This window comes from Sinocyclocheilus grahami, unplaced genomic scaffold, assembly GCF_001515645.1.
Source record: "Sinocyclocheilus grahami isolate Dianchi unplaced genomic scaffold, SAMN03320097.WGS_v1.1 scaffold1605.1, whole genome shotgun sequence".
Classification (NCBI taxonomy): Eukaryota; Metazoa; Chordata; class Actinopteri; order Cypriniformes; family Cyprinidae; genus Sinocyclocheilus; species Sinocyclocheilus grahami.
The window spans coordinates 97,417-114,879 of record NW_015506784.1 but is presented as its reverse complement, the minus strand read 5'-3'; the positions used below and the strand labels follow the sequence as shown (position 1 = coordinate 114,879).

Sequence of the window (17,463 nt, the reverse complement as noted above, 5' to 3'; positions counted from 1 at the left end):
TATAACCGTGATCAAACTACTCCGTTTTGTTCTTTCAGTAGTTTAAATGTTTCTATTTATTTTTTCCTCTTCAGTCTTATATTGGACAGTAGCCTATTAAACCTTATGTGTTACATCAGACTTCTCCATGTTGGAGTTTAAATGCTTCTATTTATTTTGTCCTCTCTCTAACATTGGACAATGTTAAATTAAACCTAATGAGCTGCATCAAACTACTCCAATTAGTTATTTTAGGTTATTATTTTTTTAATTAAATGTTTATTTTGTCCTCCAGTTTACTATTGGATAATGTTTAAATAAACCTTTTGTTTGTATTTATTTTTGTCTTATATTAAGTATCCTGATATACTTAATGTTATGCATAAACCCCATTTTAAAGGCATATTAAAATGTTCACTGTATAAGGAATAATTTTTGTGATTATTCATATAACATTATTACATTATGTTATAGACGGTTTCAACGGCAACAACATAAGCAAATAGGCCCTAATTTAACTTCCAGTAGACTTCCAAATAGAATCAATAACAACAGATAAATAGTCCCTCTAGAGTAGATTCTTTTTGATAACAAGCAAAATATATGTGCTGCATAAATCAGACAGACTTATTGAAAATGCTAATTCATTCTCTGCCAGCAGGAGGTGCATTAAAGCGGGAGAAACAGAGGTTTCCCCAGTAACGGCTGTACACAAAGCAGCGCTGAGCTCACAAACACTGCTTTATCAGACATTACATGCAAGATTAAATTAAAATGACATCGAGAATTTTCTAAAGATAGTCTTCCTTCAGAAATACAGTGATATAAAAACACCCGTGCCTCGTTTTGATTTTTAATCGTGCAGTACGTGCTCATGTTTATTCAACGAGCCTTTTGGAAAATCAGTCAGTTTTGATATTGTGGCGAGCGCCACAAATAAATAAATGTATGGGAAACACATCCCACAGCACAACCACCTGAGCCCAACTTCAGTCTACTCATCACCTTAACTTTAACTGCGTTTGTAGCCGGCGCCATAGCCAGACTGATAAACAAACACAGACCGGAAGTTAATTTCGGGCCTGGCGCGTGCACCCGATGAAACCGTCTATATTAAGCTTGAAGTATCAGAATCGGCATCGGCCAATCACCATGACAAGAAATCGGTACTCGGTATCGGCTGCAAAAATCCTGATCGGAGCACCCCTAATATATATATATATATATATATATATATATATTAAAAATTAAAAAAGCACTAAAATTTAGTAAAACTAAAATTTAAATTGAAAATATAAAAATACAAGCAAATTCAAAATATTAATAAAAACAATAATCTATAAAAACTATTAAAATGACACTGGTATAGATTAATAATTACAGACCATAACATGAAAACAATTATCGACCAGAATGTCGATGTCGGTACATCCCTACTCTTATTGCTAGCTGAAAGCATTAAACTAAAAAGCAAATGTTCAAGATATTTCATCAAAACTGGAGCTTATGAGAGGCTACAGCTGTAATGGTTGACCAGAGCATGATCAATGATGCACAGCATGGCTCAGTCCTGCTCCTCCCCTCCTGGAGAGTTTAGTTCCAGTCCTGCTTTAACACACCTGCCTGTAATTTTCAAGTGTGAGCCCGAAGACCTTGATTAGCTGGTTCAGGTGTTTGATTAGAGTTGGAACTAAACTCTGCAGGACGGTTCTCCAGGAGCGCGGCTGAGCACCACTGATGAGCGTGTGTATAATGAGCTGATGAAAGCTGGCACTCACATTGAAAGTAGAGCTCCTCGTCCCCTTCCTGATCGGCCTTACTGTAGCCGCAGTGTCTACACAGGGAACAAAAAGAAACTAATTAAAGGCCTGCAGTGACCAGACGTATGATTTCAAACATAACAGGGCTATTGAGGGCTCAACTTGAAGAAATGGTGAAATCGGAAATGTTAATCAGACTGTTTTTCTTGACACGGAATAGAAATGCCATGAATTCCTGTTCCGTTCTGTTCCAAGCTATGAGCTTTGAGATCAATTAATCAATTAGATGATTTTTTTTGTGTGTGTGTTTGTGCTGGCAAGTTGTCTTTCAGAATGAATAGGTTTAGGAAAAATAAACATCGAGAATAAGTAAATGATCTGCAATCTGGAATTTCTGGAAATGATCTTGCCAGCTGATTATTGGAAATAACTCCATAATGAATTTAACTGATATGGAATACCAAAGCATTCAAAGCATTCAGTGTCAATGGACATGCAGGAGAGCAATACGTGTTTGTGAAGGATTCATGGGAATTAGTTTACTCCAATAATATGACAAACATTCTGAGTGAAATTACAGATGGAAAAACACTGGTGTTCTTGGCTCAACCATGACAAACAGGTAAAAAAGGTGAGACTGGGAAGGGAGGATTTGCAGTTGTGAATCCCATTCTGGGTGTATGCTAGCAGCATGAGCTTGTGAAGGGGAAAATGCAACAGAGATCACATTCCCACAGTCTACGACATGATGGTGGGTGGGTGGGTGTGATCACACGCAAGTGGGCGAGGGTGTGAACTCCACAGCTATGGTGGCCTTTGAGGGACAAAAAGGCAAACTGAGAGAGCGTACAAAACTCACAGTAGCGGAGAGTCAATGGGGGCCGCAAGAGCGTACCTTCTCCCTATGATGAAACCGAACACCATGAAGACCAGGATGATGGTACCGGCTACTGCCACCACCGCAATAATGATGACTGGATTCTGCTCACTCGATATGACTGTAGCTGCAATTAAAACACAAATAAACAACACAAGATGTCAATTGTAGTCCTGTAAGTTTGTTTATAAAATATAGGAGTTCACAATACATTTGGTACCATGTTGTTAACAGCCAATATTCAAAAAAAAAAATTTTTATGTATCATTTTGTTTTAATATTTAATGCTCATTTCCCCTTTTTTAGATTTAAGTTACCTTTTCTGTCATCTAACACTCAAAGTTAATTTTTAAAAACACTAATAATTAAAAAAAATATATACTAATGAATGTAGTTTTTAGCAAATCTCAAAATGAATATCCATTTTCATACAAATACTTTGGGATGCATAAATTCACTTGTTAAATAAAATATTGAAAAATATATATTTTATAAAGACAGGTAGATAGAAAAATATTTTATAATTAAGAATTTCTCCTCAACTTAGTCTTGTTTTAGTTAAATTGTGGACACGTTGTACCATTTCATTCATTTGTTTTAATTTAGTTAAATCGTGGCAACAATTTAATTAAAACCAGGGAACAAATTGAATAAAAACTGAATAATAAATTGTGACGATTAATTAATTAATCATAGGAACAAATTCTTCACAATTTCTGCTTTTCCCCACATGTCATTTAACTATTTTGTTACAAAATATTCTATTTCAAATAAAAGCTGTTCTTTTAAACTTTCTATTCAAAGAAAAAAATATCACAATTTACGTTATATTAAAAGATGTTTCCTGAGCACCAAATTAGCAATTTCTGAAGAATCATGTGACACTATGGTTGGAGTGATTGCACGCAATTCAGCTTTACCATGACAGGAAAACAATCACATTTTAAAATGACATATTAACAGAACATTGTTCTTTTAAACTGTTTTTATTCTATTTTTGATCAGATTAATGCAGAGTGTCATGTGTTGGACTCTGTGGTTTTTAGTGTTTTATTTCAAATTTATTTACACAATAATAATGACCTACTGATCTTCTACTGGAATCATTCAGAATTGTAATATTGGTGGATCCCTAATAAACTATTTGGCAAAAGGAGCAGCAGAATAGCTTAAAGCAAAGCTCCATTGAAAAAGCATGGGACGGTTGTAACCCCCTTTTCGTCCTCTCTCTACTGCGGGGAGGGGCTGGCTCTATTTTAGGGTCTCGCTGAGTGCACGGTTCTACTGTTTCTGAAAGTGGGCTTAATAGTCCCAGATGGTAATACAGTGGCCTGCATTTGAAACAATGACACATTCAGGTTGGACTGTTTCTCGTTAGGTTTGTTTCTCCGAATCGAAAATACTGCGCTCATTGACAAACTGCAGAGGGAACTGAAACTGAACATCTTATCGAAAATACACAATGTCTTAGAAACAATGTCTGGGTCAGAGATTTTATCAGGAAGAAACTGGACCTTGCCTTTAAGTGTAATCGGATAGATCCTAATACAAAACCATTTATTTAGATAGACCACATAATTTAGAGCTAAACTAGCGAACCAACTGACAAAAAATGGCTTTAAATAGCCGTTTCACATACTGTTTTGCTCACCAGATCCAGTGGATTCTTCCTTGGTGGTGACCTCTACTCTGGGACCGAAAGTGCCATATCCCGCGGCGGTGAATGCTCGGATCTGAAAGATGTACGCTGTGCTTGGCTTCAGATTATTGACTGTGGCTGAAGTAGACTTTGACTTCACGGTGGAGTAAATGCGATCCTTCTGGTCCTTTAGGTTCAAAAGAAGAAAACAAAATAACAATCTTGTCACAGGGTATCAAAAGCACAAATTGTACAAATTCTTTACAGAGAGGGGTGGTTACGCTGAAGTGTTTGGCAGCGAATACTGGAGCATTTGGTCTTTTTCACACGCAAAGAGTTCAAGCAGAGGCAATATCACAGTATTTCATCCGTAACCTAGGTAACCAGAAGCAAGCTGTTTGCGAGGAGCTGGTGCTTCATTTACAATTGGAATGTCAAAGAGAGCTTGAGGAAACACAAACACATGCACACCCACACAGAGTATACGGCTGATCCCAATTTGCATGCTATCCGTCCTATATAGTAGGCGAGATTAAGATTAGTGTGTCACAATGGTATGCAAAAGATGTCTGAAGATGTCTGTCCTTTTTTTAGTATAATGTTTTTCACCATGCTTTTTTTGGTAATATTGCCCACACCCACTTGCACGAAAAAAAAAGGAAGTCGTTTGTACTGGTTTACTACCACAGCTTTTTTAAATGTTTGAAACTAATTCATTTATAATACATTTAGTTATTTTCAGATAATGTTAAGAATAAAAAATCAATTCTCTAATTTAAATGTTTGAAATGTATTAAGATAATTAATTTAGTTATATGCTAACACTTAAAGCAAACATACTATCCATCTTTGTCCATTTCATCCTTAAAGTAAAAAATAAATAAATAACTACAATAACAAAATGAATAAGGTAATTTTCAGATAATGTTAAGAGTGAGAAATAAATTGTAAGGTATAAATTCAGAGAAACAAGCAATTGTTAGATGCAAATTGGCAGTTATTGAAAAATGATTTTGCAATTAATTTAATAATTAATTAATTATACAAATGAGATAAAGAGACAATTACAAGATTGAGATTGAGATATCACATTGAGATATTGTGATTACTGTTACAATTCTGAGAGAAAAAAAATACATGAAGTACAGTATCAATTTTGAGATATAAACTCAAGAAGAAAGTCACTACTGTCAAAAGTTTGGGGTCAGTAAGACTTTTTTTTTTAAATAAATGAATACTTTTATAAAACAATGAAAAATTACATCTGATCAAAAGTAACAGTAAAGACACTTTCTGTTTCAAGATTTCTGTTTCAAATAAATACTAATCTTTTGAACTTTCTATAAAAAAAAAAATCAGTTTCCTCAAAAACTGTTTTCAACATTGATAATAATAATAAAAAAAAATGTTTCTTGAGGACCAAATCAGTATATCAGAATGATTTCTGAAGGATCATGTGACACTGAAGACTGGAGTAATAGCTGCTGAAAATTCAGCTTTACCGTCACAGAATAAACTGAATTTTAAAATATATTACCATATCATATTTCATAATAGTTTTTATTGTATTTTTAATCAAATAAATGCAGACTTGGTGAACACAATATATTTACAGAGAGAAGTAGAGAAGGAAAAAAAACCTGGATGGAAACGGGCCTTCCATACTGTACATGCAACTGATTCAAACCTGCATCCCCTGTGTGAACACATCAAGTGCACCAATGCTGCACCACAGCATTTTCCCACTGATCTGAAAATTATCTCTCATGGACTTCAGAAGAGAAGAAAGAAAAAACCCTCTTAAATGGAATGCCACAGGCTGTTAGGAGTGAAGTCAAGCTTGCTTCTAATTTTCAAACAGGACGAACTACAGCTAGAGAGCGCTGGTCGGGAGACTGCTTCTGCTTTCACATTGCCTAAGAGACCGGAACCCAACAGGCCGAGCGAATGCGCTGGACCTGACTAGCTGACATATGAGTTTGAAGGTAGACACTACGAAGCTGTGCTTTATAATGGATGGGGGGTAAGACTGAGCAGGAGAGTGAGCCGAGGTGAAAGAAATTAAGTGTGTATGTGTTCATGTTTTTTGGGAGTACAATTCTGATTAATGTTTTAGTGGCAGCGTGTGCGTGCCTGCAAGGGATTGTTTTTGGGTTGTTTTTCATTGAACAGATGCGCAGTTACAATACCAGATGTACGTGTGCTGCTTTGGTGTGTGTGTGTTTCTGAAGTGGTCTTAGACGTGTACGAGTGTGGCTGTGGTAAACTGAGACGGTCCTGTGTATGTTTGTGTGGGATTGGTGAAGGACCTCAGTCTAATTAAAATCTTGTGAGTGTCTCATTCATTATAGCAATTAGAGGGGATGGATACACTCAGACCGGAGCATTTGACTGTGAGCTTCGTGCACAGAGAATGCAAATCAAGAAAAAACTAATAAAATATAAAAATACAGGATAGGACGGGTTGCATGGGAATTGGGATGCTGATAGACAGGTAGACTCACAGTCGTTGTCTCTCTCTGTCTTTCATTTTGTGAAACACACAGACATATATTCATTAATAGCTTATGCTCTGGAGCAGGTGGTGTGTACTCACTTTCTCATAGTACTTGATCTCGTATTCGGTGATGACGCCATTGGGCTGCTCTGGTTCCTGCCAGGAGAGCTGAACGCTGTGCTGCTGAACTCGCTCCTTTATCACCTCACTCACTTGAGATGGGGCTGAAAGAAAGAAAACAGGAAATATACTGACTTTTAGTAATTCTCTACACATGTTCAACTGGTACAATTAAAAACAAAATAGTATCTAAAATGACAAAATTGACATCCATAGTAAAAAAGTAATATATTTAAAATACATTTATTTCATACTAAAATATATACCTGGCTGGCACAAATGCACACAGCTCAAATATAGCTCAAATCTATTAAAATATTTACTGACATATCGCTCAAGACTTACTGATATAAAAATGTTAATTAAACTTTATTTGGAGTACTACTTCTTAAATCATGGGAAGTCGTGGTCTAATGGTAAGAGAGTCGGACTCGTAACCCAAAGGTTGTGGGTTCGAGTCTTGTACCGGCAGGGATTGTAGGTGGAGGGAGTTAATATACAGCACTCTCTTCCACCTTCAACACCACGACTGAGGTGCCCTTGAGCAAGGCACCGAACCCCCAACTGCTCCCTGGGTGCCGCAGCAAAAAAATGGCTGCCCACTGCTCCGGGTGTGTGTTCACGGTGTGTGTGCACTTTGGATGGGTTAAATGCACAGCACTAATTCCAAGTATGGGTCACCAACCATACTTGGCCACATGTCATGTCACTTTCACTTTCACACTAAATGCAAGATATTTTATGTGTACCTAAAGTATGCTTGCCATATATTGCCAAAAATGTTCATCATTTACTCACCCTCAAGTTATTACAAACCTGTATAAGTTTATTTTCTTTTTTTTATGCTGAACACAAAAGAAGATATTTTAAAGAATTTGAAGAACCAAACAGTTGTTGACTTACATAGTAGGGAAATAAATACTATGAAAGTCAATGTGGGCCATCAACTGTTTGATTACCAGCATTCTTCAAAGATCTTCTTTTGTATTCAACATATGAAAGAAACTCATACAGGTTTGGAATGACATGAGGGTGAGTAAATAATGACAAAATTGCCATTTTCGAGTGAACTATCTCTTTATTATTTTATATTTTTATTGATTCACATTTAATACTTACAATATAAAACTACATTAATGTAAACTTTAAAAATGTTAAATTGCAGGAAGCCAAGTAATTACCTATATTTAAGATAATGAGTTAAACACTTGTTAACAAAAACATATAAATAACAGGAAACAATATCACTTATAGTATTAGATGGTGTTTGGATAAAATAACCTAAAACAAATCAACCTCATACTGAGCGAACAGCACCTTAACATATTCATATACGCATAAAAAACCTATTCCCTTGCTTTAATGCAAATTCAGTACCTGGCTGGCACAAATGCACACAGACAGAATCTTGTGTCACTACTGCTCCTGCTGATGAATATTCACTTGGTGGCTGCTAAATGTTTACACCTCATAATGGAAATTTCAATTACTGAGCAAACAGCAGAAGACAACGTCTGGCTTATGAATGTCAATTAAGTCAAATTAATTCTGCCGACACATGCGGAAGCAAATTTTAGAGAAATGTACCTTAACCCCACCGCTGACTTTCCCAGCGTCTCATTTATTCCCTCCCTTTAGCACCACTTCCCAATCCACGTGAGCCTCCTATACAGTTTCTTCTCCAGTGTGCCATAATTGTCTTTAATTTACAAAGTTATTGCACACTTTGTACGTCAACTCGGTATACTATTTCCAAATGCTGTGTGAATTTAAAACGAGGAGCTTGTGGGTAACCCAAATTAAATTCGTTGTTTTTAATAACTTCAGAAATAAGATCCGTTCGAAGGTAACCTTCGGATAAGGATGTTCTGGAAGAAGTGCATGGAAATGTAGCGTTCATGCATACGCCATTAATGAGTGTCCATTCTCAACGGACGTCTGTTAAAGTAAGAAAAGACTTTCCTCAAGTAGAAGGGAAGAAAAAAAAGAGAATTAGGCTTTGGGAGGAATTTAACTCAGGAGAGAGTGAGAGAAGCGGTGATGCGTCGAGGGCAAAGTTTCAAGGTCACAACCTCATTTGACCCGGGAATTTGTTTTGCGCCAACCTTGTGGTAATGAGCGATTCAGGATCAAAACCTCATTACAGGACCACGGATGGCAGCACAGATCCAAAACCGCAACAGTCAGATTGTGTTTTGACATATCTAGCGTAATCCAACTAAAACAATCTAATTTCCCATCCAGATCTGAAGGTCGGCCAGACCGACTCAGACATGAACGCACACCACACTGTGCCGGCCTACATGCTCATTTGTAACAGCAGCCAAAATCCTCGTTCTCCTTACGAGGCTTTTCAATCCAAACCACAGCGATCGTAATGATGCATTTAGGGATGTTACATACTCAAAGTGTTTTAAAACTCCCTCGGTTGGAAACTGTGCAGATGAAGAAGCAGGCTTTTTTGAGCAGGAGTGATTTCCTACTTTCAGCTGTAGTCAAAGCAGTCCGAGCATCTCAGAATCTGTGTTTGTTTTTCCTCTGTCCACATTCATTGTATGCAGAGAGTGTCAATTACCCATGAGGAGTGGAGCGATGTAGGCAGGACATATCAATTTAAAGAGCACACTTGTACGGCACAGAACCAGTTGTATTGGAGTAATTGGATATTTTGGCCCTTTCAAACTGACTGCTTCTTCTGTAGTAGTGGGCATGAGGTGCTTGACTGTCTCTCGGAGTAATAGCCTCGCTCCTTTTAACCTGATCTGGGAAATAAAAGTTGTGACTGTTTCTCTGGAGTTACTTTTCCCACATTAAGTGTTTTCATGTTATTCTTCTTGTATATCAATTTCCATATCCAGCACACCCTCTGACTTCTGAATCTAGTTACACTATACAAACACATGTACGCTGTTTTGGGGTCTCAGAAGCACATTTCCATTGACAAGTCAATCTGTTAGTCACTTGTGTTTACTTGTAAAAGCACTCAAATTTGGCCCTGAGGTAAAAGACGTTTGTTAGTTTTTACAAGCCGTGGTGGCCACTTGTTAACCATAAAGTCAAATAATAGTATTTGTAGAGAAACTAGAAAATAAATAAGTTCTTAAAAACCCTGTGAAATCCAAATGGGACTTTTGAGGCTTTTAGTCCAAGTCTATTAAATTACAGGTCATCTATAAGTAGTGTATGAAGGTAAACTGACATTCTGCCCGATATTGATAATTATATTGAAGTTATGGCTGATAACTGATCATTTTGTCTAAACTTTTTCAAATTTGACATCATTTAAGGCAAAGTTCAAACTTTCATCATAAACAGCAGCCTCGCGTTCCAGCAATGCAGGACCGGCTGCCGTCCCCTCTCTCCGCTGAGAACCAGCCGGGTAATTGAGAATCGAGCGTAGTGACAGCCCTCATATTGACTCGAATCTGCAAGCTGGAAGAGAGACTCTGAGTTCAGTGTTAATATGGAGGAAATGTGTCCCTCACTCCCTCTCCATGGTACCTTCCCCGTGGTATGTTTAACCACTGCCCTATAACAACCATTAATGACATGCTTACCTCAGAGCGAGTCAACCCACTCCCACTTTTATCGCACGAAAGGGGCCTAGCACAGCAGAAAATCGTATAATTGTTCCGTCTGTCCTGAAGCAGCTGTGCATGGGGGGGACGTTTTGTGTGCAGTGGTTGGGTGACATAAAAGCAGATATTAGTGACCTTCTCGAGCCTCCTAATGCATAAGTTAATTCAAGCAGAAGCAAGCGTCTATCATGTTCTGCATTAGAATACATTAGGGATACATTATGCATGGATGTTTTTATATACTCTCAGCTCCTTTCTCTCTTTCCCTCTGTTGGCTGGCTGTGGCATTTCTAGAGTATCTGAAAGCACTAGAATTGCATTATATAACAGAAATCATTTTCTCTCTCTGCTTTGCTTGCGCAGTATTAACTTTGAAGTATTTTAATTATCCAGCCACTTAAGTCAAGGCTGACACTCTCATGTCCCCGGTTTCTTTTCATCCACCTCAAAACTATCGAATAACTTTGAGCGCTTATCAAGAGACGCCGACTGAAACGGCACCACAAACACGTTCTTAAGTGCTGCATTGCAGTTCCTTTTCTTTGACAGAAGCCTGAGATGGAAGAATGGAGGTTTCGCTTTAGCCAAGGGCGTAGGAACGATCTGAGAAGCACATTATAAACCTTATCAGCCTGGCTCATGAATATTAATGAGGCAATGTAACGTTCGCCCAGTGGTTCTAACTGGTTTACTGTAAAGAAGGTGGGCGCTGAGTTTGTTTGATCGATTGCTGATACTACCATTTGGCAGAGGCATCTGCTAGGACGTAAGCTGGCTAAATTATTAGTGCACAAAAACTGTTAGGATGAGTTTTGAACATTCTAAGCATTGCAATATTCAATACGGCTTTAAGTTTGGGGCAGTTTAATAATGTGTAAATTAAACACAATTTAACAGAAGCTGATGCAAAGTGCTGTACAATTTTAAATAAATAAACACTTTTAGTAAAAGTCTGTATTGAAAGTTAGTTAATTAAAAGTAAAAAAAATAAAATATGAAATATCTTATAAATCTTGTAAACAAAAAAATCTATTATTAAATTAAACTAAATGATATGTGACCCTGGACCACAAAACCAGTCATAAAGGGTCAATTTTCTGAAATTGAGATTTATAAATCACCTGAAAGCTGAATAAATGGCAGAGATACAACTATTTGAAAATCTGGAATCTGAGGGTGCAAAATAAATCTAAATATTGAGAAAATCGCCTTTAAAGTTGTCCAAATTAAGTTCTTAGCAATGCATATTACTAATCAAAAATTAAGTTTTCATATATTTACAAAATATCTTCATGGAACATGATCTTTACTTAATATCCTAATGATTTTTGGCATAAACGAAAAATCGATAATTTTGACCCATACTATGTATTGTTGGCTATTGCTACAAATATACTAGTACTACTTATGACTGGTTTTGTAGTCCAGGGTCACATATTATAATAAATAAATAACCTTGCTTGGCTATAACCTGTCATTTTATGTGGCCAGCTAAATTTTCTTCAGTAAAAGCAAAGAACCTAAACAAAATTATTAGTGCACAAAAAATAACAGATTAATTTTAAACTTTCTAAAGGTGTTGCAATAGTCAATGTGGCTTTAAATGTGGGGCAGTTTGATGCATGACTAAAGAAATGCTGCAGACATGCCAGGTTGGGGGGTTAAGACGGGTGGGTGGGACGTCCTCTCTACCGATTCCTGTCGTTAGTTGGATATTTTTTATATTTATATATCATCTCTCGGCTGGAGCGCTAGGCTTTAATAGGGCTGGGCCTCCCGCAGATGGCTTTTCCAGAGCCCTATGAAAACATTGAGATCGGCGATAGAGCTCTCGTTGGACAGACACTAACGAGGGCTGACGTAATCAACATTACTTAGCTTGACATTTTGACTCTGAGCCCCAAAAGAAAAAAGGCCCACGAAAGAGATGGAGCAGTATAAAAAAACCTCAAGGAGAGGCTGAACCGGTGTGTGAGAGTGTGTAAATGAATATGTAAACGGAGACAGAAAGCGTGGGTGTTAGATCTGCCTCATTATTGCCCCTGGCTACCACAAAGTGTGTGTGTGTGTGTGTGAAGGAGAATGTCCTCTTCACAAGGCCAGGAAAAAGGTCTGTGTGTGTGTGCTTAGACTAACCTGCATAATGAGTCTCAGACATGAGATTGTGTATGTGTGCAATTTATATCAGTGGCTCGCAACTGGTGCATCATGACCCAAAAATAAAATAAATAAAAATAAAATAAATAAAAAAGCTGAGAAAATGCTGTTAAATGTTAAACGGGCTAATAATTTAAATGGACTCAACAACTTTAAATATATTTTGGAGTTTATTTATTTTAAAGTAACAGAATTTGACCCATAATTTTAACAGCTGCATACTTTTAAATAAATAAACAATTAAAAATTGAGATAAAAAGTAAGATTAATCAAATAAAAATTAAAAAAAATAATAATAGTAAAATTTAATAATATTAAAGGGGTCATATGATGCGATTTCAAGTTTTCCTTTCTCTTTGGAGTGTTACAAGCTGATTGTGCATAGATAAGATCCCTAAAGTTGCACAGACTAAAGTCTCAAAACCAAAGAGATATTCTTTATCAAAGTTAAGACTCTGCCACTACCCCCTAAAATGACTCGTTCTAACACGCCCCCACATATCTACCTCACTATGTGGAAATATTAGCATAATGTGGCCCAAATGTGCACGCAAAGAACGAAGGCGTGGTTTCAGTAACCGCAGTTAGTGTTGAAGCAGCCATGTCAGGGAGACGCTGTGTGTTTCTAGGCGAAAGCAAACACTTTATTTGGCCTTCCGAAAGTAGATGCATTTAGGAATCTTTAAGATTACTTACAACAGAACAGCAATGCATTTTATGGACGACCGTTTCGTGAACCTAGGAGAGGAGGTCATTCTGACTTTGCTATGACAATCTGGCTCTTCTGAATCAGCTACTGTTTTGTTCTTAGTTTACGTATTTGCTATTGACTGTTCAAATGCGAAGTTTTGCGCATCGTGTGTGTGTGCATGCGTGCGAGCGAGAGAGAGAGATCACAGTGGAGTCAGCTGTCTTAACCGTGGCTTGTGTACTGCAAACACATACCAGCTTCATCACTGTGTCTGTCACGCGACTCTGTTCCCCTTTCCGGCTCTGTCTTTACATTTATTTTGAAAGCTGAAGCTTGTGATTATGGTAAGGGACGTTACATTTCCGACGAGTGCTTGCGGTGTTCGGCCAATCACAATGCACTGGGTCAGCTGGCCAATCAGAGCAGACTGCGCTTGTCGGAAGGAGGGACTTTGTAGAAAACGAAGCTTTTGAGAGAGGAGGGGCATAGAGGACCTACAATAATGTACAGTATTTGAAAAATAATGTGTTTTTTGAACATTAAAGCATGTCAACATATTCTGTTACACCAAATACACAAAATAATGAACTTTAAAAAAGCGTCATATGACCCCTTTAAATATAAAAAAACTGTGAATTAATATTATTAAATTCAAATAAACTAATAATTATTATATAATATACATAATATTACTTGATTTTTAATGACGTTTTTGTTTAATTTTGTGAAGTCCAATGTAAAATCTGGGTCCTGAAGTAAAACCAGCTGAAAACCATTGATGTTCATCATCATTTGCTCGTGGCTGTGTGCGCTGGGACCGGCCTTACAGTGAAGGTTATTCACTCAGTCTGTTGATAGCGCATACAGTAGTTGAGTGCAAGCATTAGAAAGACTGAGTGAGAAAGAGAAAGAGAGGACAAAACCGAGAGAAATAAAGAGACAGAAGCCAGAAAGGGAAAGCAAGCAAGAAGAGGAGAATTCACTCCGTCAGTAGAGGCTCAGTGATTCAGAAAATAAAGTAGGTAGAAGATGATAGCCCGCCGTTTTGATGAATGTTGAGGGAACCGGCAAAATTGCAGTGACAAGGTTTTCTCTTTTGCTGTCTTGTACTGTCTCTCCCTTTCTCGCTCGCTCTCTGTCCCTCGACCCACAGCCCCGGCGTCCTCCCGCTGCACACTACCAAACAGAAATGTGCTTTCCCAACCACCGTTACCAAGAGCTTTGTCACTTTCAGTTAGAGCGGGGCCAGGGGGACGCTCCGATTTGGCGCTCCACACAGGAACCGCTCAAGCTGCTAAGTAACGCTTTCATTTCTCTCAGGGATCAAAGCCCGAGCTTTTCGGCAAACCGTGAGATGCTTTAGAAGTGAAAAGGCCACTGAAACTCACACTTACAGCTGAATCTGAAAGTATAAAGTACAGTTTTGGGTCTAGTCACGTCTAGTTTGCTTGGTGTTTTCTTTAAATGATGTAAATGTAAGCAACCAAAACATTTTCGTCTCACAACCTGGAATATTTTGCTGGAATATTTGAAAAGCTGAAAGCTTTTTCCCACTTCTCCCTCCTCACTTTTAGTTCTTCTCGAATACTAATGGCAAGAATTCCTTATGAGAGTCCCTTATGACACATCCTCTGCTTTAGAGGGGTGTTTTTGCTATTAGGATAGCTGGATCTCAGGATTTTGAACTCTCCTATAGGGCTGTAGAGAGAAGTGGAATCCAGTTCAAAAGTTGCTACTATACCCAGGCAGAAAGGCTGTTCATTCTCGAGTCTGATTTGGCAGAGCCGATTGATCAAACTGACTAATTAAAATCACTTATAGATGAGGACAAGCTCTCAAACATACAAATGACAGCATCACAATGTAAAAAATAAAGTCTGTCCAGGACAAAAACAAATGAACACACACACACACAAAAACATGAAAGCCTGTTTCTCTCTCAGAGCGAGTGCGCAAGCTACATAAATAAATAGTGAGTTTACAATAATAAAGTCAAAATAAATTGAATTTATTTTTAGTCAGAGGCAAAAACAAAACAAAATACAACAAAACATAGCAGAAAAAAAAGGTTTATCAGACTCTAATATCTCTGAAGGAGGTCTGTTCTGATCCAGCTTTTTTTAATTAATAATTAAAGTCAAATTTATAAAAAAAAAATAAAAAAACATAGGTCAAATGTAATGGCAAAACCAAACAAATAAAACAAAACAACAACAAAAAAAATGTAGCAGACGAAAAACATTAATATCTGAAGGAGGTCTGATCTGATCCAGCTTTTTTAATTAATAAATCAGTTAAATAAAATAATGAAGTCAAATTTAGAAATTGTTTTTTACTCAGAGGTCAAATGTAATGGCCAAAACAAAACAGCAAAAGGTTTTTCAGGTTTATTTAATATCCCTGAAGGAGGTGTGATCTGACAATTCAGCTTCTTTCAGTATTGTGATCACATAACCCTTGATCACATGTCTCACCAGCCATGGGTTCATATAAACAGCCCAGCTGTCCTGTGCTGCGAGCCTGTCGTAGGTTTGGAATGGCATTCAGTCATGTAGCAGATGCTGAAATGCCTGATAACTAAAGCAAAGCTGGTGAAGACCGTCTCCAGACTTCCTCACATAAATTAGAGTCCAGCAGTGGCAGCCTATTATCAGCCATCACTGCTCCCATGCACCTTCTGACCCCACACACAGAGTCACCTGACCCGCATCAGAACCATTCATTTACTGACATATAATCATACACTATTACTGACCCAAGATTGCCACTCTCCATACACTGTGAGGTCCACATGTCAGAGATCACTAATGAAAATGCTTCTATCAGGCTTCATATTATCAGCATAGCAATTTTAGTCAAGAGTTGAATTTTTTTTTTTTATAAATTTGAATTTCAGATTGTCCTAGTATTTAGTTTGTACTTTAATTTGACACTCTTTTTGCTTTAATGACAGCAGTACACACGTTTGTGTCAATCCTGATGATCCAAAGAGGATGAATATTTGACTGTCTGTAATAAGAATCACATGATCAATCACAAATTTACTTATTTGATTAGTAACTAGGCCAGGGCGATAAAACGGTATCGATATTTATCGACGGCACACCTTCTTCGATAACTATAGAATTTTTTTTTCGATATAGCGCACGATATAGGCACGTGCTATGAGTGACGCAGACAGCACACACAAACACGAACACATGCTGAAATGAGTGATGTGCCTGCCTGTGATGAGGAGATTGTAAATAAAAATGAATATTAGTTGAATTTAAAATAAACATTTGCAATGTTAGGTGCATCAGGGAGCATCAACAGTGGCGCGCGAGATGCGGTGATAATGATATAAGTGACATTGTTGCAATGTTTAGTTAGTCTAGCCCACGAGACACGAATTTGTGGAGGTTTATTCCTTTTCACTGTGTCTCATACTTTTTTAAATGCAATCTGTGTGAATGGCACTTCGGCTCTTTAGATTAAGTAATGCATAAATACATGATGCTGTTTTGTTCATAATTGTTTATGCAATTTACAAAATTATATTTGATTTTATGAGTTAATTTAGACGTAATGCACGTTTTTATAGAGTTATTTCCTTGCGCTGACAATTTAAATGTGCTGCATTATTTTGCTCATTGCGCCCTCCTGTGGCCTCAGGAGACAAGACAAAATTTTCCTTAAAACCTATTTAATCTGCATATAAAACATTAGAATTTAGATATTTGTTTAATTTTTATTTTGTGTGTGATTGTTAAAACAAAAAATATTTGTTGTTTGTCTCAATAAATTGGGTTAATTTAAAAATACAGTGGTTAAATTAAACAAAACAATTCTATTGCTCTTTGTTTTAAAAAAGGTTATAAATAATTTCAATAATTATCGATACCGAACAATATGAAACGTTATATTGTTGATACATTTTTTAGCTATATCGCCCAGGCCTATTAGTAACCAACTAAAACAATGCGACATATTTTGCAATAATTTTACGTCATAATGTTTCTTTGTTTTCTCATTTTTAAAAGTCCCAAAGCTTTGTTTCTTCTAAATGTAATTTAGAAAATGTCTAAATGTATTTTGGGCCTATATATAAATACACACACACACACACACACACAAACACACACAAATATATATATATATATATATATATATATATATATATATA

The 17,463-nt window shown here is 37.0% G+C and overlaps 1 protein-coding gene across 2 annotated transcripts in view; it reads right to left on the bottom strand.

Annotated features, from left to right (window-relative positions):
* The window catches only part of epha7 (eph receptor A7), a 93,941-nt gene that overhangs the window by 17,135 nt on the left and 59,343 nt on the right, over positions 1-17,463 (bottom strand). Inside the window, exons 6-9 of one of the 2 annotated variants that reach the window (XM_016257829.1) lie at positions 6,852-6,976; positions 4,256-4,442; positions 2,635-2,743; positions 1,758-1,813 (exon numbers count right to left, since the gene is read on the bottom strand). In XM_016257829.1, the coding sequence (XP_016113315.1) occupies positions 1,758-1,813; positions 2,635-2,743; positions 4,256-4,442; positions 6,852-6,976 (477 nt within the window). The remainder of the gene's footprint in view (positions 1-1,757; positions 1,814-2,634; positions 2,744-4,255; positions 4,443-6,851; positions 6,977-17,463) is intronic. The other variant, XM_016257830.1, reaches the window with a different exon arrangement.